This window comes from Dreissena polymorpha, chromosome 1, assembly GCF_020536995.1.
Source record: "Dreissena polymorpha isolate Duluth1 chromosome 1, UMN_Dpol_1.0, whole genome shotgun sequence".
Lineage (NCBI taxonomy): Eukaryota > Metazoa > Mollusca > Bivalvia > Myida > Dreissenidae > Dreissena > Dreissena polymorpha.
In genome coordinates this window covers 55,707,419-55,731,620 of record NC_068355.1, presented here as the reverse complement: position 1 = coordinate 55,731,620, position 24,202 = coordinate 55,707,419, and the positions used below count along the sequence as shown (strand labels likewise).

The 24,202-nt window shown below is 34.8% G+C and overlaps 1 protein-coding gene across 1 annotated transcript; it reads right to left on the bottom strand.

The window, feature by feature from the left end:
- Positions 1-10,945: 10,945 nt before the first annotated feature.
- LOC127881614 (uncharacterized protein C56G2.4-like) lies at positions 10,946-20,787 on the bottom strand. Its single transcript, XM_052429649.1, has 10 exons — positions 20,561-20,787; positions 20,142-20,253; positions 19,285-19,408; positions 18,737-18,917; positions 17,657-17,758; positions 16,997-17,117; positions 16,489-16,610; positions 14,166-14,285; positions 13,168-13,306; positions 10,946-11,603 (listed from the first exon to the last, which is right to left on the bottom strand). The coding sequence occupies exons 1-10, from the start codon at positions 20,748-20,750 to the stop codon at positions 11,333-11,335; spliced, it is 1,482 nt and encodes a 493-aa protein (XP_052285609.1). The 5' UTR covers positions 20,751-20,787; the 3' UTR covers positions 10,946-11,332.
- Between the last annotated feature and the right edge of the window lie 3,415 nt (positions 20,788-24,202).

Genomic DNA, 24,202 nt, shown 5'->3' with positions numbered 1-24,202 from the left:
AATAATTATATTGATTCATTCGGGATATCATATAATAGTAGACTATTACTACCGGTAATAAAGTAGTTTACCAATAAATAAAAAATCGTCATAATCATAATAATCATAATGATGTTTATATACGGTAAATGATATTAATAACGATAGTATAATCCTGTCGACCTAAATGATACATTGTAACTAAGTCATGAATCACTTGTCGTAATAATATATTTTCGAACTTAGTAAAGAATGAAGGCGTTGTTTTCATTATTAAATTAGGGCTTACCATAAAAGAGCAGCTCACAATTCAATCTAGGGGATGGAATGATCGTATCGCAGTAAAACGATAGGTAGGACTATTAAAAAAGTGATGCTCACCATTTTTTTAACATTATTTCTATCAGTGTGGAATATATTAGGGATTGTCTTCGCATATATTTAATACACAATTATGATACTTTTGAGGAAACAGTAATAATGAACATGTACCGTGCTCTAAAAAATCAATTATACATGAACGCATCTTTTGGCGATTTAAAAACCTGAAAATTATAGAGCGTTGTAACGCGAGACGATTGAGTAATTTGGAGAGTTATGTTGTTGTCGTTATCTTTTGTGACACTACGAGGATTGTTTATTAAAGTATAAAATACAGCAATCACAGTATGAGCACGGATAGCCGAGAGGTCTAAGCGATAAACTTTTACTACAGTGGACAGTGGTTCGAGCCCACTTTTATTTAAACTCGCACGTGAGTTTATAAACTACTTTCGTTACAACACATGGACCTATCTTCATAGAGTAATGCAATCGGCTATCTTTTAGTTTTCAATAAGCGAGATTTTGTCAGCATTGGTTTGTAAACGTTTCATGAAACGCTTATATGTATTACATTCTCACCAACGGATTTCTTACTAAAAAGTACACTTTAAAGCATGAAATGACAATAAATCCAAATCCTAAACAAGTCTATCTTGACATCTGTGACATCGAAACTTGAATACGGTCCACTTTTTAACTGTACTATGTTTATAAAAAAAATAAAAAGAACAAATAGCTTAGCAAATGTTTACTGCTAGATTTTAGGTTCGTTAACTTGTTCCCTTTAATATACTGGTCGCTTCGATCTTATGATGAACTTATGATTTGTTGTGACAAATAGGAGAACTTAATACCTGAGGACGTCGGCGTAAACGTTTTTTCAAAGAAGCAACCGAATCGTTTTCACAAATGGTTAAGGACGAGCTTGTCGAAGTGAGAATTCTAAATATTTGCCCTGGATTCACCTCAATAAAATCATTTAGGTACAATATTAAGCTTTGCTTCGAGGCATAATTTTCGAGGCCAACGAGACCTTTGTTTCCTGTGTGATTAAGATGTCAAAGTTTCAGAGATTGAGGTTTCAGTGTTACGTCACAAGCTTCAATCGAAAAAGTGATCGGGTCTGGTGTTCGGTTTCCAATAGGTTGTTTTTAACATCGCCTCGCGCTTATCCGCATTGATAAGTGTCATTGTAGAAATTTACACATTACTCTCTTTCGATTGCTTAAGCAAGTCAAACAAAAATAGTTTTTTTTTACATTTTAAGAATATGATTATCAATTTATTAAAGCTGCAGATCAGCAATTCATCGTTGCAGTTAATATTGATTTCTATGTGAGAAACATCGGTATAGAGTTGCGAAGGCATTTCTATGATTGACTTTGAAAGAAAGTGTTAATTTATCACTTAATGTAAAAAGGTTTTACGCAATTAACGCCTTTTGTATAAAAACATATATATAATCATATATATATATATATATTATATATATATATATATAATATAATATATATATATTATCTATCTATATATATATATATATATATATAACATATTGCATTGAATCAAACAATAATGAAAGTGAACATAATCATGCTTTACTAGTGCGGCCACATTATGCAACTATCTTTGTTCGACATGGTTTCAACTTGGTCAGGCTAAGCTGTAGACCGAGCCTTATTCTAATATTCATTTTATTCACTCAAGTCGATGAAAACATAGAAAAATGATTCGTTAAAGAAAACAACGCAAGATAAGTATTTTTAAACTACAGAAAAACCCTTGGGTACATAACCACGACGATAAGTAGGAATTGCAAAAATAGTTTTCATCGATATTATCCAAATGAATGTCTGTATGTGCTTTTACACCGTTGGATTTCTGCGAAGATGACTTCTGAACATTATGAGAAGTCATAGAATGCAATATCAATACGTAATGTAGGAGTTTGACGCGTGGTATCCAGTATCAAGGAAAGTTGGAAAAAAAAACGAGACAGCATAAAACCGTTAACATGATAAGAGTATTTAATAAGTCTTGACAAAAAAAGCAAAATCGTACGACTTAGCCCTAACAGAATCAAAACAAATCTTGCGCTCGAAGACATATTGAGAAATGTTAATTAATTTTATTGTTTGTTGAAACGAATAAATGAATTACAATTATTAAAAAAAATGCTGTGTATTTTAATAATATAATACTTAAACAAACAAAAAATCCTTCTGATCTGGAAGGATTTTCTTGTGATGGCAGTTGTTATATCACGTAACCATGGGGAGATAACCGTGCGTGAAGTTTTGCCACTAATGCGAAATATGCGGTATAGCCGTAAAATAAATGGCTCATGAAAACCGCAATTATGTAAGGGTCATTTCACAGGTGGTTAGCGTGTGGCTATGATATTAATTAGTGGAATTATCATTTTGAATAATAAAAATATATTATAACGACAAATCAACTTTTATGAAAAGAAAATCACTTTCAAATATATATATAACAAGGGTATCCAACTCAAAATCACCCGAAAACGGTATGCATCGCTTTGAACAGCAATAACTTCATCAATTGTGCAGCGATTTTTACGATCTCGGTCTTATTCCACGTAGAAATGAATTTCCTTTCTGAAAATGTACATGTCTTGCAGAATTTTACGAATACTGGGTCAGATTTAAGAATATCACAATACACACTCACTTACATACTTAACATCGATCAGCATAATAATGAATGAAATATTCCGGAGTAAGGGCATTTTCCCTGTAATGTTCAAGACCTCGATACCATAATTCAATAAACTTATGAAAAAATTCTTACCCGTGCTTGCCGTTGCAATATACATCAAAACTAACTGTCCAGCGCAGGTTGAAACCTTTGATTACATAAATTTCAAACTAACCGGACATTTTGAACACACGAGTGATTTCATTGGTCCAATGCGAAGGTGTGTCTTTACAACTGACGATTTAATTTATTAATCGGTCTGATCGGTGTCAATTAGGTTACGCGAGTTGTGTATATCGTGTTATTTCTTAAAATTTGACCCAGCTTTTGTAGAAATATTACAAGATATATACATTTCTAGTAAGAAAATTCATTTCTGCGTTGAAGAAGACCACGATCGATAAAATCGCTGCACAATTGATGAAGTTATGAGTGTTCAAAGCGATGCCACCCCGTTCTCGGGTGATTTTGAGTTGGATACCTTGTTTATATATATATATTTGATAGTGAAAATTTGTTGTGTTTATTTCAGAAAAGTTGATTTTCTTTATAATATGATTATTTATCATTCAAAATGAGTGTTTTCATTAATTAATATCATAGCCACACGATAACCACCTGTGGGTCAGCTGGTCAGTTTTGAGTGTGAGAGTGAAGTTTGATTCCCTTGTTTTTGCGTCATAGTGCTTTGAGAATTTTTTTCTTTTGACAATGTGAATCATAATTGTAAGCAGAATCAAACAAATAAGATGGATTTAGAATAGAGCTTTATAATTATCACTGAAGCAATATTATTAATAACACGTCTTCGCACAACCTTTTATATAAAATGTTTCAGTGTATATAAGTGTGTCAATGATTATGCGGAATGAGTCACTTCGTGTTTCAGTGTGACTTAAGTACCTTGAATCTTTCACGCAGTCATTAAATAAAAAAATGCAACTTGTGCACTTTATGTTTATCTGTTTTAAACATAGTGTTTAACCGGTAATTATTAACCAACGACTATCATGCTTGATTGTGAGAAATTGCTTCATAGATTTATAAAGTGTACCGAACAAACTTAGAACAACTTAGACGTTTATATTAGTAATAGAACACGCTGAGACGTAAATGTTGGTTTCGGTCGCAAGACCTACACTAACAATACCCCGACCATTGTACACTTGATTGAGTTTACCTGATATGGCTTTACTCAAATAACTGTAGTTGTAATTGTGTTTGTACAAGTGGTTTTATTAAGGTTCAAAAACATTGTTCGAACATTACCGATTCGGACTGGGCTTTCATCTAATATTCATTAATATGTTTTGGCTATTCAACCTTCATATATTTTTATGTTTTTATCATATATATGTTTATGCCATGCTCATACGTGTTTTTCATTGTTAATAGTATACTAGTATATTGTAGATATATGTCCAATATGGTTTAGGTATTCTGAATGTTTGAATTACTCTGTTGTATAATTTGAGTATTCACTCTGTGTGGCCAGGATATTCATCTTTTTGTTTCATGAACTTTTCCAATACGTTTGTGTGTATGATTCTATATGTTTATACATTATTCTATATGGCTTTATGTGCTTTTAATATTCATCGTTCAGCTCAATACCAGCATTTGCGTTTTTTCCTTACAAATTTTTTTATAATCCTCTAATAAGAGAGACATTCGCAAATTTGTTTTATTCGAAGAATTTGGAGAGCCTTCAACAAAGCTTAATACGAGATTTTACATTCAACCACATATTTTTAATGATTGTCAACACTTTACCACCTATATCATCATTACATTATTGATACCAAAGTGCATTTTGATATATATATTATTTGGTTTTTACAAAGAATTATTACAAAACTAATTGTTTAAGGTCAATAATTAATGTAGCCGTTTATAGTAATTCAGACAATGTTGGACAACAACAGACACCCAAAACTAATATTGCATTAACTATTTTACAGAAAATGGCGAGAGAATACCACTTAATTAGATTAAATACTATTTTAATCAAAAGCCTATACCGTATGCCATTTTACGTTTAATCTGTTACTTGCTTTCTCGAATCATTAATCGGTTATGGAAATAAATTTATTTTATAGTATAATCGGCAAAAAGTTTCCAGAGTTTCGTTGGACGACTGAACAATAACCTGTTCATAGTTTTAATCATCTTTAAAAAAAATCGATATATAATATAAATAAAAATACAATTGTCGAATTGATCGTGTTTTATTTTTGTGTATATTTCCCAAAATCCAAAACTTACTGTTGTTCAAGTGTTTCGATATCCTTTGAATTTTTACTCAAACATTTCTTATTTCTGTGATATTAATATTGAATCACCAATTTTGCTATCTCGGCATACGCTCATTGACAATGCGCACAGATTCTTCATATTCTTAATGTTTCTTGTAATCAGGGTATAGTGAGATTCACGTGCAAGTATGTTAACGATATCGAATGTACAGCTACGCAAATGTAAGGGGCCTATATTAAAAACTTAAAATGTTTGGCCGTAAACAAATAACATTTCTAATGATTTACATGGGTCAGCTAGTGTTGAGAACAGACTTAGTCGACTTAAGACCTGGCAAGAACTAATACTTTGTTTTAACAACGACAAACTATAATGAGCACCCACGTGAGTGTTTGATTCTGCAGTGCTACTTCGTGGTAACCTGGTAGCAAAATTATCTAATGCTTAGTAGAATTGCGTAAGTCAGCGTTTTTGGACAACCATCCACGTTATGCAAATTGTATGTATAAAGTGGACTAAACAGGTTCAGGGGACTTTTCTAGAACAGTCCTGATTTTACAACTATACTTATCTCGCTGCTATACTGCCTACTTTGTACAAGGGACAAAATAGCCTTCGTAGCAGCTCTTATTTCACCTACCGTTAAGTACTTAACCTCTAAGAACACACTCTTTCTGTAGTTAATATTTCTTAATGATATATGCCTTTAATCTGTGCAATCAGGCTTCTGAATGCTGTTGGCGATACCAGTCAGAATGGCTTATCAACTGGTTATCAACCCGCCTATCGGGGTTCCCTTTCGTCGAAGTAACATCATGGATCACTGATAATATGTTTGCTACGAATGTCTTAAAACGTCGAGATTCATTTCTTTTGTATCAGCGAGTCTGTTCAGAAATACCTGCAGTGGACCTTTTAGTTCAATTCATGTTAAACCAACTGATACAAGTCATTGCCAAAACTTCTACAGATAGCTATCATCTTGGTTTCCACATCGATGTAATGGGTGCTAATCTAGACCCATTTCAAAACTGCATTTTAGCTACTGATGGCATCGTATATCTTAACATACAACGCAAGTAAACATTCTAGCCTCCGATTTCCCTGTTAATTATCCGTGGAAGACATCTATTTCATCCCCTTGTAGCTTTTGTTGCCATTCATTATGTAAAGCCAGCTTTAAAAAAAGAGTTACAGGGGCCAAAGGTCCAAGTGTGTCATACAATAAACTAGCTACTGATCGTATGCCACAACGAGTGTGGATTTGTCCGGAAGTTCAACATCAAATAAACATATATCTTTGTCACATATCAGCGCAGCACAAGAGCACAATTAATATTGTTTGTAATTCTAAAGCTCCACCTTAGCGCACTTTTTGCTCTTGCAGATTCCGGCATGTGTCAGAGAATTTTTGATTATTAAGAATCCACTTTGTTAACTGTAACATAACTTTAAAAAGTGTGTCTCGGGGTTCTTAAAGACAACCCGTCTTTTTATTCCGAACGGACTAAGCGGAAATTTCGTTCTACTGTCCTTACAGTTTCTGACTTAATTGTGATGCGTTCTCTTTAGAATTAATTTCAAACCATGCCATGGACGGCACAACTCGGCGATCACGTCGCTCCAAACAGATGTAGTATCATATAGTATTCTGTCGGTGGTTTGTCCATGTTACCGCCTGACCATCAAAGAAACTCTAATGCATATTTGCCCTTGTCACTGACCTTTTACTGATGGAATATGACCTCAATGTCGGCAACTAGGGCCACAAATGCTAAAGGAACTAAGTTAGTACGCTAACAAACTGTTCACTACATCAGGGTCCCTGCAGCAGGCACATTGAGTAATGTTACCCGGTATTTTGCGGCACAGTCAAAACCATCCTTACCTGTCCAGGCTTATTCCGGGCTTATTCAGCCTACATCACGGATGAGAGGAAGATTCCAAACTTTCATGGATGTTCACTTACGATTGAACTAACAGGCTTTGCATACCCGTTCTCAATATAATTTCCCATGGACTCGCTGTACAGAGCATACATATTAGGGGCATAAAAAAGTTTACGTCTCAATAAATCTAAAAGTTTTACGGTTAATTGTCTATTATAAGACAAATTTACCAGTTCCAAACGAGCTGAGACTAACCTGCCCATTGTACACAGTCAGGAACATCGGTGTTCAAAAGTTTGTCAGCCTTACTTTGTACATTTGACATCTGTTGAAAGTTCACATTGCGTGTAGAGGACGAAGTTTACCCTCTAGGGCCAATAATACTCCAACCAAAAATTAACCGTGTTGCATTCGGCATGCCAATGTATCTTTCCTCTCTTGCTCTATCCAGAAAGCCTTTGGAGTATCACCCCGAATATGCAACTCTACTAGTGCGGCAACAACCTTTGGACGTTGTATTCCTGCAAATATTCTTACTTACATATCTCCGCTCCAGTTGGAAGAGACCGCATGGATATTGACAAGTGTTTAACAATATATATATAAGCCTCAATACTTTCATGACCATCTAGAAGACTCAGCTTTCAGTTAAGCTGCATGCCAGATATGCGCTGTGTTGACTGATTTACAGCTGAACGAGTGAAATCCGCATAGTGCTCTTAGTGTTTAGTTTTCTTACTTAAATATCGCTACACAACGTCATATCGCTGCCTTCATGTAACAAGGCATATGTTTCCGTCTAACGTGAACAATATTGACAACTACAGGGACAATGCATAAACTAATTTTAACGACAACTGATTTTGAACAACAATTGCTTACCCTACGCTATCTTCTGAGTATCTTGCAGCAACGACTCTTTCTGTGGAACTTAGCAAAATGCTTTACATTGAGACATTCGTTCTTCCTCTCAACAACCTCATGTTGCATCTAAATTCATAGACTAGAATTTGTGTTAGGTAACCAGTATACGGTTGCCCCACAATAAACTCAAGATAAGCCCCTTATTAACCATAAGCGCCCTTCGCACACATCGACTCTGTGTGCCCTGCTTTTACTAGCTATTGTTGATAGACCCAAACAATTCCCACGGTTTGACTCGCAAACTCTATACTAATAATGAATGTGTTTTAGTAATTAACAAGATCTTGACCGTACATTTTGCCACTATAGCTCTCTACTGAATAAATGAATGAAGACGCTGGATCGGAACCCTGTTCGATTAGCTTTCTAGCTTTATCAGCCCATTTTACCCGAATGAGCATTGGAAGTATTCTTTCAATGTTCTTAAGATTTTCTTAAGTATGTATTTCCGACGTATAGCCGTCCGATTGAGATTTTGTTATTTGACATTTCTTTAATCCAGCGACAGGTTCATCAACCCCTGAACAACATTTGTTTTTATTGGGTTGTCATTTAAAAGGCGATCACCATGAGACGTATGTACTAAATGTGGCTTACCATAGCGAGTAGGGAAAAATTATTTAGCCCTTACATACCCTGTTTATTGAGGTGAAAACCACGCAACACACTGTACTGCGTCCAGCGTCGCCCGTACAGAACTGAATGAAATGACCGTTAGCAATGATAAACATAAAGCAACTGATACTACAGGTAAACAGGGTCAACTTTAAGTTTTTTAGTAATAGTATTTACTACTAAAATTGTCACATAAAATGACAAATCAGATACAGCACTTGGTAAATTGATAAAATTTATAAAAGATGTTTCAGATTCGCAAATTTTCGATTTAGTTATGATATTTGTGAGGAAACAGTAATACTGAACATTTACCATGGTCTAATATAGCCATTATATGCATCTTTTGACGATTTTAAAACCTGAAAATTATAAAGTGTTGCAACGCGAAACGATTGAATAATTTGGAGAGTTCTGTTGTTGTCGCTATATTTTGTGAAACTACGATGATTACTTATATATAGTACAAAATACGTCAGAAATTTTATGCGGAAGAATGGTCGAGGGATCTAACTCAGAGACTTTTTACGCCAGGACTTCAGGGGTCAGTGGTTCGAGCCCTGTTGGTTCGAGCCATGTTTAGGGTTACTTTTTTCTGTTTTTAATTTTATTCTTGATTTTTAACTGGAGCTATTTAGAGCAAATGTTTACATGTATCAATAGAAAGCATTTAATGACAAACTTCAAAACATGCCAAAATCTGTGAAAGGTCATTAATAACCCACGTACTTCTCGAAAAAGAACCGGACATTCGTGTGTAATATAAAGTGCGTAAAAGGACAAATTGCCCTTGAAATGCAAATATATGGGAACCCAAGACGAAATGAGGAAATAATTGTATACTTGGCATTGAATTTTGACGTTTAAATATACCTGTGATTATAAGCATTTGACATATGCAAAACAAATCGTTTATATAATTATCTGATGTGAATTATTAAAATAGATATTGGCATCAGAATTATAAGATCATCAATGAAAAGCTAAACGAAATGTAGTCATCGGGTTATTGTGCTCAATACCTGACCTGATTAAGTTAAGCACCTCTTTCTAATGTTTTCGAAATTTTCACTTCATGTAGTATTTTAGCAATCGATCTCAAAGTATTACCTTTCTCGTGAAGGCAACCATCTGATTATTGTTTACAACCACGTAGAATAGCTTTATATTGGCTCCAAGTTGTTAAAATATCCATTATAAAATCGAGAGGTACGATATTTACCGACACACACTATTTGTACAAGATAATCATATTTTGCTTCCTTTGACATCAATGTATGGCGGTAATCATTAATGTAGCTATATTGTTATTGAGTGAAACCCAATCCCATACAAAGCATACTTTATTTCTTAATCCTTCATGAGACGTCCTCTTAATATATAAATATAACCTAGATCTTAAAAACAGCTATCAAGTCTTTGTGTAAAATACAGTGTCTAATGTATGTTTAAAATTGTGAACCGATAGTGTGATAGCTCGAATAAGCTCTATTTGAACATTAAAACGTGTTTTCATCCTTGGAAATAGTATTATTTAGGTCAATATTTTAGTTATTGACATGAATCTCGAATCTCAATGCAAGATTTATGCGAGTAGGCCTCGTAAAAATAATATTAAGTTGGGCTTTATTTTCTTGAGTAAATTAACGTTTTCTGAGTTGAAAGGGTTAAATATCATGTCATTTCACACTCGAAGTTGATATTTGTGCAGCTGCCTGTGCTTAGGTTTGTAATAGAGGTACTGTGTGCATCTTATATAAATCATAAATCGCATATGTCCTCAAAAGGTCAAATATTAATTATTGATGGTTTCATAATCTGAATGGTTCATAGAAAATGAAAACTTTTCTAGCTATAATGAAGTTACGGAACAACGCTCTATGCATGCGGAATTATACACATTTTCACATTACGCGGACCAATAATTTGGCATTAAAATAACATTCTCAAACATTTGTTAACAAGTGAACTCTTCGTTGTTGATTCAGGGACATAGTTGTTTTCAGTATGACGCTGTCATGTTTCGACAAATAGACAAAAACGCGTGTATCGTTGTTTAACCCCATTGCTTACGCCAAATGCTATGGGCTTGTGTCTTTATTCCTACACAACATGAGCCTTGTTTTATTCTACGACATGTGTTAAGTCGTGACTTAATTTGGTTGTTTTTGTTTGATTACTTACGGGGTTTTTAATACATACTTTTGATACCAGTAAATGAAGACAAAATGAACGATATACAATGCATTCGTAAAAATATGCATAATTATACTTAACATATAACAATTATAAACTAAAATATTATGTGTAGAGCGTTATTAATGATAACCAGATAAAATACAGTTTTCTAGGCTCATACGTTTTTTGTTTGTATTTATTGTTTTATTATTAAGACTTACATACAAAGATATATACTTTCTACTGAAACTGATTTTGGAGTTCATTTATATTTGCATATATCATTTACATATCATATTTACATATATCATATTAAGAAAAGTGAACATATATAATAGTAAGATGTACTTTACTATAGTATAATACATGAATGGTTTGTATTGATGTAGAAAATTATTCAACTCATAAGAATTGTGACGTTATTAGTGTCCATCTTTAGCACGTGTTCAGTGCAACGCAGAAAACGCCATAAACATAATATTACACAATCCAACAACGAGCATTGGAACGTTGTTTATCACGAAAGCCTTGGTACTGCCAGAAGTAGGGCACGGTTTGCTATATCCAGGGTATTTCGCGCACAATGAAGCTTCATTTCCAGGTTCCCTAGCAACGAGGCGGTACGTGACGTAATCGTCCGTTGTCGCGCGCAGCCAAGTGGCACCCACAAGCGTCATGTTGTGATCGGAAACCAGGCGGTTGATGTCAAACAGATACCTAGAATTGGTTGATAACGATATGTTTACTTGTATGATGATCTCGGCACGTTGCATAATATGAGTATTATTATATTTTATGTATACTCTTTGTTTGGTCAATTACGTTCATACTTGATTTAACATATTATTGAACATGAATATGAACAAAAATATTATAGTCATTTAAAAGTGTTTATTGTGTGTGTTTTTCTGCTAGTGACACTATGCGATGGCTCAGATCTTAAATAAATCAAATAACATATTAGTTCGTATGAAAGGCGTTATACATTTTTCGGAAGAAGTAATATTTTTTCATTGAAATGTCATTTGTTTGGATAAAGGGACCGTCAACCAGATTCATGAAAAAAGAAAAGTTTTAAAATACCGTGTGTGTTTTTTTTTCAATTATTAGTTTGTATTGATTAAAATATCACGACTGGTATATTTAACTACTTAAAAAAAGTTCATATTTACAGTATATTCGGTAAAAAAAAATACGGGAAGAGAAATCAAAAGCACTTTGCGAAAATATGTGACATAACGATATATACATCAATAAATAACGCAAGTGAATATTATATATATATATATATATATATATATACAATTCACTACGCATGTACAATTTGCATTCCTGGGTTTACCACGATGATGATCAATCTATACTTGCTTAATTTATAGTAAACTGGTAGTTACCTTGGTACACATACCCAGAAAATTTAAGTACCGAACATATGAAATATGAAAACTTAACAACTTTTTCAAGTAATGTAAAAACCAGTCGTGATATTTTAATGAATATAAACTAATAATTGTACAAAAATACGGTATTTTAAAACTTTTCTTTTTTTTTCGTCAATCTGATTGATAGTCCCTTTAAAACTTAACGACTATGTTACCCGAATATCAAATCTTTCAAATGTAAACACTACTGAAGCGAATGTAATTATGCTTTCATATTTATTTGAAAAGCCGTGCATTAGTCAATGTCAATATTACTTTTCATGTATTTCAAGCTTTTAATATTTACTTTTATGGTATATATGTTCAGCATGGCTTGTGCATTCTTACTTATGCTATTTAAATTCTGATAACTTATAGAATGCATTACATAAATTTAAGCATATACTTTTTTGTCAAAACTCCACCATTTTCCACAGTTGATATCCTGAACAAGAATGAACAAGACTATTGCCAAGCAATTAAAGTCCCTTACCGGTGAAACTCCACCATTTTTAGCAATATTTCTAGTTTATTTGTTGCCATAGCAACCAGAATTCTTGACGTAAGGACAAAATGAAATGAAGTATATAATCACCATATTGCCATCTGTCCATGTTTCAAGTTTCATATAAGATTTGAAGATCTTTTAAACTAATCGCAGGATCCAGAAAAGTGTGACAGACTGACCGACACACAGAGCGCAAACCATAAATCCCCTCCGGTTTCACCGGTAAGGGACTAAAAAGTTACACACCAAATGCTCTCAAAATTCTTCAGACGCTTGGAAGTTATGTGTTCCATAATGTTCATTTGAGTGCAACCATTGTTGTTAGAAAAGAAACATCATTAATCGAGCGTACCTTCCGTTACGTGGGTCAGATGAGTACGATGGCATTGCCGTCGCGTTCAATGGGACGACATGTCTGTACAGCATGAAGTAGTAGTAGTGGGGCTTGTTGTCGGATGGCGCAGGCCCCGAATAGTTGAGAACCAACTCCCCTGTGAAAAATGAACAAGGTATTTTTTGTAGCTTTTCGCAACAACTTTTAAAAAGTTTACAACCATACCGTTAACATTAAGTTCCATGACAATTAAATAATTAGTGTGCGATGTTAATTCGTCAAAAACAATTAGGGATGTACAAGTGATTTTAAACTTTTAAATTCCAGCGAAATGTGACCGTCCCCACCAACAGAACAATATAAAAGTAATTCCTTTTTGAAGGAATGTTTCTTATTTATGATATCTATAATAAATAATATATGTGCAGCAAGCATGTTAAGCGTGTAAAAAAGGTTCAAAATGCTTTTGTATATATGCTTTACCTAGAAATAACGTACAGTTGCGATAACCTGTGTGGTTTCCAAAGCATTCATCAGAACGACAATGATCATTTCAATTTTAATTGCAATGCACAGTGATTCCTCAATAACAACCGGGGTTTTTCAAATATCACATGATCTGGTGAATATATTTCCAACTTAAAATAAAATATTCTAGTTTCATTATCCAAAACTTAAAATTGGACCTGCCTTTAACCTTGTTCAGTATGCATTTTACAATAATACTTATGTTGTTGTCTAAAGAAATACCTTCGAGTTCCATTTCAGATTAATGGTGTGTCCCATGTTCGCATAAATTATCTATAAACCGCTGGATTTCAACCGGTTTGAACAACATATGCTTTGCATTTTCTATCCTAAGACGATAACAGAATATTTAACTATGTTTATCTTTTAAACTTCTTTTGTTTTGTATGTCTTGTAATGTAATGAAATGGTAAGCGGTCACTTGCCTTACATAAAAACAAAACGGATTGCAGTACGAGTTTCTCTCTAGACAATGTTTTTAGATTTACCAGTGCTGAAGTTGCCATCCCTGATGTTGATGAAGAGGCCGTGTAACAGGGGCCGTTCCTGGGTACCAACGGCTGGCGATGGAACATCAGGGTCCATGGTCACGATGCTGTGCATCTCACCTTAAACCGTAGACGGGAAGCCCCTTTGGTCGCTAGTATTACATCAGAGAGTAGTCTACAGATGCGTATCAGTTTCACCAACAAATTGTTGCATGTCTGCTACATAAATGTCAAGATTCACGATTCATGCTTTGTACATGTGCGATGTTAAATTCCCCTACAACAAACCCAATCTGTGTTTATTCTCGATGTGAACTGGGTTATCAAAATAATAGGGATATGAGATGCAAACTTATCATGAACTCTGGTATTTTATAACAAAGGGCATGCCCAGTTTGATAAAACGACAGATCCGTGAATTGTTTACTTTACACAAATGTTCCCAGACATTTTAAGCAAATCAACTCAGTGCCGTCGTAAGTTTCGAGCAGTGTAGACGCTCTGACAGAGCCAAAGGGGCAGACACTTGGATATCTTATTTATTAGGAACTGGGGTAAATATAATTTTTATACGTTTTATTACATTATTTGTAAATTTTTGCATTGAAACCCAACTAGCTTCTGAGATATACAACACAATAACATTTATTAAATATCGGGTGAATTAATGTAAATGTTTATTTGTATTTTTGTGTTAATATTGCAGTTATGCATGTGTACTTTTCATGTGTTCATGTGGTGATAGATCATTATTGATTAAGTTATTAAATGCTGGCTGTCTAAATATAGTATCAACAAAACCACGCAATATCACGGTTAGGGATTAGTTTGAATAAATAGATCCCAGTTTCCGGTCGGGTGCGGCAGACGGGCATCACCCAACGGGAAGTTTCCGGGTGGGTGCGGCAGAGGCCATCACCCAATGACGGTTCGACAGATAGCTGCCATTTCTGAGAGAGAGAGAGAGGCGGTTTCGGCGACAAGGGCCGACCGGGACACGCCAGCAACGAAGGACGTATTGGACACCGCCAGGGTCATCTGTACCAGGGTGGACCGGACATATTGGACGCCGCCATAGGGCCGAGGGTCAGGCGAGTGTCATCTGTGCCAGGGTGGGCAAGACGTATTGGACGCCATCAAAGGGCCAAGGGCTTGGCGTGAGAATTTGATGATTTTTTGTCGGGGCCAGTGTTTATGATTGTTGTTTTATTGGTAAAATTTTATCTCGTAGTCATTAGAATAAACTAATATGCATGCGTTTTTTACGAACATTAGTGGTGTAGTAAATGTAGCACATTTCAAGATATCCAATTCATAAAAATATTTACGAATTCCATCTGTCTCCATCATCATTTCCATTATCAAGGCTCCAACCGATTGTCACTCATAAATCACTTCGTGACAATTTACAAAATCCCAGTGAAGTAGGCTTCAAAATCCCAGTGAAGTAGGCTTCAAAATCCCAGTGAAGAAGGCTTCAAAATCCCAGTGAAGTAGGCTTCAAAATCCCAATGAAGTAGGCTTCAAAATCCCAGTGAAGTAGGCTTCGATGATAAAATCAGTTCAAGTCATGGAACGTTTCCATTCGCATAATTGTTTTATTTATTTTTTTATTTAGACTGTGAACATATTTACACGCAAATACTATGAAAAACATTATATCAATTTAAAGCCCATGTAATACATAATGGATATTTGTAGGATTCGATGGAATATCAATTTTATTTCAGGAGTGATCATAACAAAATAATATTTTCACGAGTGGCGAACTGTTATTTTTCACTGTTTAAAACAGTGAAATATCAATTTTTAATTCACTGATATTTCTCTATACACCACCGGAAAGCATAAACAAATATTTTTGACAATTCTTTTAAATCCTTACACCGCTCAAACTTCATATATTTACTGTATTTGGATGTCAGTCAGTAGACAGTCATCAGTAAGTCACACACGTTCAAACTAAATGTAGTTTTGATATAACTCATAAAGGTTAATCCACTTTGTGTGTTACAGGTAATGACCTAATCTATGGTAGAAACTATGTATACAAACACTATGATTATGAAGGATATAAATTTGGAGAGAATTCAATAGCAACAACTGATGAGTGAAAGTTCGAATAATTGAAGTCAACGTTTTAAATGAAGATGAATTTAAGTACACTGTACCATGATAATTGTTTTAAAGTGTGCGGCTTTAATATTCTATGAGTGTAACAGCTTTTACATAAGAACACAGCCCTATACTACAAAACCACAACCCTTATTACAAAAACACAACCATAAGTAACAAAATCACAACCCTATAATACAAAACCTACCTGTAAAGTTCGATGGAAGGAAACCGGCCTTCTTTATGGAGTAAGTGACTATGGCCTCGCTCCTCACATCCGCAGTGTGGTAGATCCGGTTCCCTATAGGGTCCAACTTACGGGCCCCAGCTCTGAAAATGCGGATTGTGTTTGAGACGGTACAATGTACATATCTACGCACACTGTGACGCATGTTGCGCTTAATGCCTACTTAATTTCAAATTAATGACTTTCTAGACGATTTGGTCGACTTGCGTCTAGATTAAATTGTGTTGTAATTTGTGTTATATAATTTTAAAATTATGAATAGTAGTAGAAGTAGGAGTAGTAGTAGTATTTGTTGTTATTATTTTTATTGTTATTTAAACATTAATAATAATAATAATAATAATTATTATTATTATTATTATTATTATTATTATTATTATTATTATTATTATTATTATTATTATAATATGGGTACCAATAAATACCTTGTATGACCATGGGTCTTTGGTGGAACTTATAAAGAACATACCCAAATGTGAATTTGTTACAGCAGACTGAGTAGTTGAGACTGGTAGTCGTCATGGTAACGTCCAACCAGACAGACAACTGAGTCGAGTTGCTGAAGAATGGGCGGGGTACTCGATGCAAAGCTACCGAAATGCGAAACTAAATCCATGAGTAATACAACGATAAAAAGGTTTTTAAGGTTTTCTTAGAAAGATGTATGTGCGTTTCAACGACAGACTTACATTTGCATTTATATAAATTGATATGAACAAAATATATCGCACTTGTCATAAATAGTATATGCCATGTAAATAGGTCTGCTCGTAATATATAGCAAAGAACTAAAATGGTAGCTGACTTTTTGAGGGGACCTCTGACTTGTCTGTTAACTCTACAATGTTGGTCTAATTCGGATCAGCGTTACTTATTGTCTTACATTTTTGAAGATTATGCTTTAAATTGTATCTTATGTACAGAGTGCATGACGTGAAACAAAGGATGAAAGAAGAATGCAATGCATTGCATTCTAAAATAGGGCATCAACACACACAGAAAAACAATCAAACGAAGCAAATGAAACTGCGTTAAGCAGGGCGTCTAAATTTCCTCACTGCGGGGAATAATAAATTATATACTTTAACTATGCGAACATGCCTCTAATAAAGTATGGTTACTCGCTGACCTTTTGTTGAGAAATCCGGGCAAAAGAATAATCCAAAACTCTCTGACATGGCGGCTCCATATTCGTCACCCGTGACAACCACCCAGTTCACAGCGACAGGATCTGCGCAAGAATGGAGGCGGATTAACCTTTTGTTTCTGAAGAGTTCGCGCGATCAGTAGATTAATCAAAATATTATGCCGTTCTACTCAATGCCCTACTTTCTGAATTGTTTCTACCTGGTGGAGGATCTATATGTTGTCGTCTCTCATTCTCACCCAAACGCATACACAGTGCAAGGGGAAAATATTGCTGATGATGATAAACTGTTTACATTAACCCCGGTCAGCACTGTTGGACTGATATAAATTTGATGTAAACAGTTAGAAAAGATTATTGTATCTAATGAGCATTCGCTCCAGACAATGCTAAGGGTATAACTGCTAAGGTTCTAAGTCTATGGTGAGGGGAGCTGATAATTCAATAAGTAAAGTGATCATTGAAGACTCGCTTATTTGGATATAGTAAACCAATTATAAAACACCGCGAATAAGATTTTTGCAATGAAGTGTACATTACTGCTGTAAAGAGAAAAATGCTGATTAATCAAAACTGTTTGACAAAAAGTGACTATTATTGATAAATTATTGGAAAAATCATTTTTTCAAGTATAACGACGAGAGTTGAACCTGTTAGAAAATAATAGTCGATACATAGTTGCCTGATTTCTGAGAAAACGCGCATTTTCTTTTCATAGATTATCACCGAATCTACTGTGTAAGCATTTTAGTGAGATTAAGACAATACCAACTGTTTTCCGTAAGCAGTCTTTGCAGTCGTTTCTTGGGACCAATTTACATAAAACAATTGTAAGTAAAACCTTTGCATTTTCAAACATAAATCACAAAGTCGCAATTACCAAACAAAGCAATCGTCAACAAAATATCTGAATGTGAACTTGTGTATCATTTGTTTCAGAAAAAGTTTAAGATCTGAATTCGTCTTCAACATATTTGTTTTGTTTTTAATCAAAGGCTTGATTTGACAGATCCATATTTGACAATTAATGTCCTGATGAAAAAGAAGCACCAAACCGTTTACCTCCCATATTGAGATTTTGCGCGAAGTCGTAAATTGGCCATTTTTGGCTCCAGTTGGGGTTTAAAATTACGTTCTTAAGTTCTGCCGTCACATTCACCGGTTGGGAATGCTTGAAAAGCAGGAATATGTAGGGGTTCTGTAGAATGAAGCTTCTTTTCGGACCGTGGTACTCTTTAACAACCTGAAATATTTAAACGTTTTCGTTGTGTCTGTAATTTAAACGTTTCCCGTGTATTAAAGCAATTTGTGTTGAACTTGTTGCAAAAACGTATATGTATATCTAACACCTAATTGCAGGGATAGATGTCATTCTGATTTTTACTTTAATATTAAAAAGTGAGTTTCGTACAAGCAAAAAATTTCACGTGATAGCAAAATTTTCTCATGAACAATAGCGGAGTTAAAACACACATCGAAAACGTGTAGTTGACCGTTCCTATACACACCAAGGAGTAAAGTGTCACTCCAAAAAATGCGGCTTACTTAACTATCGACACAAATAAACAAAGTATTTGGTTTCATTTCAATGGGTTAAAAGTCCTCCTTACCTGTCCGCTGCTGAGATCATTACCCCTGACGTTAACGTAAAGGCCATGACAGATCATGTATCCGGCGTCATAAACAATCAGCGTGTAGTAATCTGTAGCGTTACTACTCCAGGTTATGTTGGGTCTGCATTAACAAGAGCACGGCGATTAACAACAGGGTCATCATCCGCGAACGGATCGCAAATCGACAAGTAGCCAATGGTTTTCTTCTTGCCGTATGAAGTTGTCGTTCATTTATTGTATTGTACCAAGTTTTGCTATTATTTAGTAAACTAATTTCATTTCATCATTTGCAAACCAAATCATACTCTAACAGGAAAAATTACAAAGGTCTGAGATACAATTACAATTGTCAGTGGCAAGTTCTTTTCCTTCTTTTTTGTTTATTTGTATTCATATAGAATGAAGACAAATATCAAGGTTCATATATTACTTTTTAATGTGTGCGTGTGTTCAAAAAATGTACGTATACAATGCTAATACATAATTGTTCTAAAAAAGTCAGTCGTTTTGACGCTTTTCCTCTCAGAAGCAAAGTGAAAATGGCAAACAGCATAAAACCATTGCTGCTCATCAGTATCTTAAGGTTGGAAATGAAACTTAAAACTTGAATCTAGTACGAAAGGTTTTGAATCAAATTAAACTTTCAAATGGACTACAAATGCGTACCAATATGTAAGTAGCTGGTTAAAAGTTAAGAACGATTTCGATTATTTTACATCTGAGGAGGCGTTTTTAAGGTGCATGTATATATTGCTTGACTTTTATGACTTAATATCGTAAAATGCAGTGAAATTAAAAAAAATCGGTCAACAACGAAATTAATGCTACAGCTAACCAAAATAAAAGGTATTTACGTGTTTCTAACAAACCACGGCGTCTCAACGTCATCTGAAAGTGGGTAGACGTCTATATTAACCCTCTCCTTTCCGTCCCAGGTGAACGTCGTACCGCATCCGGTGTAGTTTCCTGTGGAAAAATTTTTTACTTTCTTTTGCCATTAATGCGGCTTTAAATTCGTAGAGGGCGTATCCTTCATTCTAGGCAATCGATATAAAACTATTAAACTTTGGTAGAACCCTTTATAATTTTATAACTTAACTAATAGCAAAGTGTCACGATATACATGTTAAGGAAACGATGTTCAATTGATGAATGATTGCATGATTGAAAAAAAATTACTGTTGACAGCGTCCTTAAAAGGTTTTATTCTCCTTATTTCAAGCATAATTTTATTTGGTTGTTTTCTTTTACCAAACGGACCCGGCAAACTCACTTCCGATAGATTCGAACCGCACAGAGAGGTACCTGTCCAGGGAATCAATCGCGCTGCTTTGGAAAAACCGGGTTCCAAAACTGTCAGCAGTGTCCGGCCGTAAATTGGTGCACTTTGGGTCATAGCTGGCTCCCTTTAGCGGACACCTTGTAGCGTATTGGCTCCCGAACCAAAATGCGTCGTTGTCCATGAATCGCGTCTTGATCCCAGTAATGCAGTTGAGCAGATTGCTCGTGCGGCTCTGCATGGAGCATGGTGATGCCAGCACCGTTGCTGAAACAGGAAATTCTCATTCGAACGTAAAACGAATATGTCTAAACCTAAAAGCTTGTCTTATATTAACAATCTTTACCTAAGAAACAACACCATTTTACTGAATTCAACGTTCAGATTATGAGTTTATGATACGATTCTCATCAAATTAATAAAAGCATCATTAAGCAGTAGTCACTAAGGACTATACAATTAATTCGGAAATAAAGACATTTTGAAGAAATCCATTTTAAAAATAGACTAGGACTGCTCTGCACATGTGATAAGGTAATTGTAATTTAGACCGGTAATAAAATGCCAGATGGCTTTCGACAGCTTTTCAAAAGTGAGAGTATTAAATAGTTTAATGTATTTCTAAAGTATATCTAAATATCTGTACCAACTGAACAATTTTAGAAACTACTTGTATCGTGTAATGATAACTGCACTGGTGCTTACATAAGGTTATGTAATAATTGGTATACTTATATTTATATGTGTCTTCATACTTGGTATAAACCCGTACGCGTAAAATCAAAACGAGAAATCATAAAATTAAACATCTTAAGAGTTGTTTAAAAATAGCTGTAACCGTTATAGCATCTGAGCTTTGGCGCCTGTTGCGCAAATTTAGTTTATCACTAACTCCAGTCGTTTGAAAGATAATAAGAAGTGAGCTTTCTTACAATACGACACTTTATCTTGTGGGTATGTTGATAGTATTCCAAGACAACCTCCAGAGAGGATAATCACATGACAAACATGATGGCGACGTCCGAACCGAGACAGATAATTTTCGCAGTTTTATGCCCGTTATTACTTTTATTAATTGTTTAAATCTCGCTCACTTTCCAGCCGTACGAACAAGAAAGTGATACGCGTTTATTTCGTATTACTATTCGCTCGTTATCACGACTTAATGCTCACTACGAAATATCTTAGCCACATACCTATAAAATACGGTATTCTCTAGGTCTTTGTCTTAGCGGGAGCTGTAATTTGTGATCCCGCTAGGAAATTTCGCAGCGAAAAAACTTGCCTCTGCGTAGACGTCACAATCTTGTTTGTCACGTGATAACCCATCTGGCCCCCATTCAAGTTTACAAATTGTGTCACAAGCGGTATTGATGTTAGACCAAACGCGTCATTTTACGCATACATTTGAACCATCTGCATTAGTTTAAATTGTTAAATGTCGATGTAAAAAATAAGGACATTTAAAGTAGGTGTTAATATTTTTCAACGAAAATATCAATGCAGGTATAAAAAATTTGGAGAAAACTTTATGGATGTTATAGTAACTTATCGTTTTTAGTTAATCTCGTGCGGACGGAAATACGATCAAAGTGACGAAAAGACAAATCTCGTTAATTCCCGCATCTGTAGATGTATGAGCCATGCAAAATTATATTCGGATCACCTAAGTGAGACCAGTGAACCAACCACTGCGCTATCCGGACGGCTAAATCAACGTCTCAAGACGCTTTTCAGCTATTTATACCACGTGGGTGAAACTAACCAATAAAATTCATTGTGACATTAGCCAAGAAGTTAGAGCATCTGCCTTGGAAAAGCGTCGCATTTGTTTGAGTTTATTCCGCATATAATTTTAAATGGTATTTGAAAAAAACACTTTGATTTCCTAAAATATTTTAAGATACAGAAAAATAGATCTGTGAAAATATCTAAGTAAATAAATTAAAATGCCTTTCCCTTTAAAAAGCTGTCTTTCTTTGTCCTAATGTATATACACCTCGATATATGTGAGGAAGCAGCTTTAAGTGGCCAGCAAATTGAAGTCCTGTAAGTACGTGTTGAAATGTAGTTCGGATAGCTATTATATCTGCTATTTATTTTGAAATTCCCACCTTATTAACTCAGGTATTTGAAGTTTAAATACCCATGGCTATTTAAACACTTCCATAGATCGCTGACCTAGGTCAACATACTGGTTAAATAGCTAGACAAGTTTATCCAAACACGCTGCTGTGAACAAAGGCATGGCGATTGTCATCTACAGTTTGCAATGATAGGATATTTAAATAAAAGTGCTGAAGGCACAGAAGTTGTTCTCTATTGGTTAAACAATATATTTATTTATTTATGTAGTGAACCGAGATGCATTTTGGTTGTGTCTCGTATATCATCATCATCATGTTCGTCGTCGTCTTTGTAGCCCTCCTCATCATCTTCATCATGATCATCATCATGATGATCATCACCATCATCATCGTAACCATCATCATCGTCGTCGTCGTCGTCGTCATCATCATCACCATCAATATCATCCTCATCACCACCATTATCATCATCATCATCATCATCACCGCCATCATCATCATCATCATCATCATCATCATCAACAACAACAACGACAACAACATCATCATCATAACAATTTACAACATCATAATTAAGTCATTATAAAATCCATCATACTCATATATCCATGGTCACCGGCGAAACTAACATCAGCCCACTCAGAGGCATTTGTGTGACCACCAGATTATCAATACTACAATCACCGGTCAATATACTTTCGATTGCATATGAAAATATCAGGAATAATCATACATGGTTACTAAACTATTATTGCTTTGAAACTTTTGACTTATACTCTCATAAAGATGAATATGTTAATATCGTGTATAATATTCTGCTATTATTGATAATATGATGATAATAATAAATTATGATTTGGATTTTTAGGACGATTACATTGTGATGGTAAAGGCAATCGCGATAATGGCGGTGATAGTAGCATAGTGTTGTTTCTGGTGTTAATGATACAGTAACATGATGGTGATGGTGGTGTTTTTGTTGCTGATTCTCTTGGTCGTGAAAATTGTGATGGATTAAAAGATAAGGACAAGGATTAACAAGGGAGATGATGACTAGAATTATTGTCCACTATTTGGTATTATCAATAACAACAAACATAGAACACGATGCACAATGTTAAATGCCAAAGTCTGGTTGTCAGCTCAGTGCGTTCCAACGGTAACTTATTTTGGAATTAAACAAGTTAATGGCTGGACACCAACGTTATTTTATTCGTGCCGAGCCTTATATGTTACAAAACGATGGGACAGTAACCTGTTTTTCTGTTTATCATAACACATATTTCTAAAAATCTGCAAAACAATCCATTTTTGTATATTTTAAATGTACGGATCCCCGCTGATTTTGCTGATATGGCTTTTACACGGTGACATAAATGTAGCTACGGCGTTCGAACAGACGACACGAAAAATCGCTTATTTTAAACATCGTATAGAGAAAAAAAGATGCTTGCACTACGAATGAGAAGGGTACATCCGCTTTAATTACATACGTCTTGAATTGGAGATCAGGAATGGACTGCAGCGACAAATTTAATCGAAGAACACA

Excerpts from the sequence above, each read along its gene's own strand:
- LOC127881614 (XM_052429649.1), bottom strand. The coding sequence starts at position 20,750 with ATGGACAACGACGCATTTTGGTTCGGGAGCCAATACGCTACAAGGTGT. Across the intron at positions 17,118-17,656 it reads CCCGGATTTCTCAACAAAAG|CTTTGCATCGAGTACCCCGC; the intron begins GTCAGCGAGTAA and ends GCATTTCGGTAG. Across the intron at positions 14,286-16,488 it reads CCTTCCATCGAACTTTACAG|GTGAGATGCACAGCATCGTG; the intron begins GTAGGTTTTGTA and ends CTACGGTTTAAG.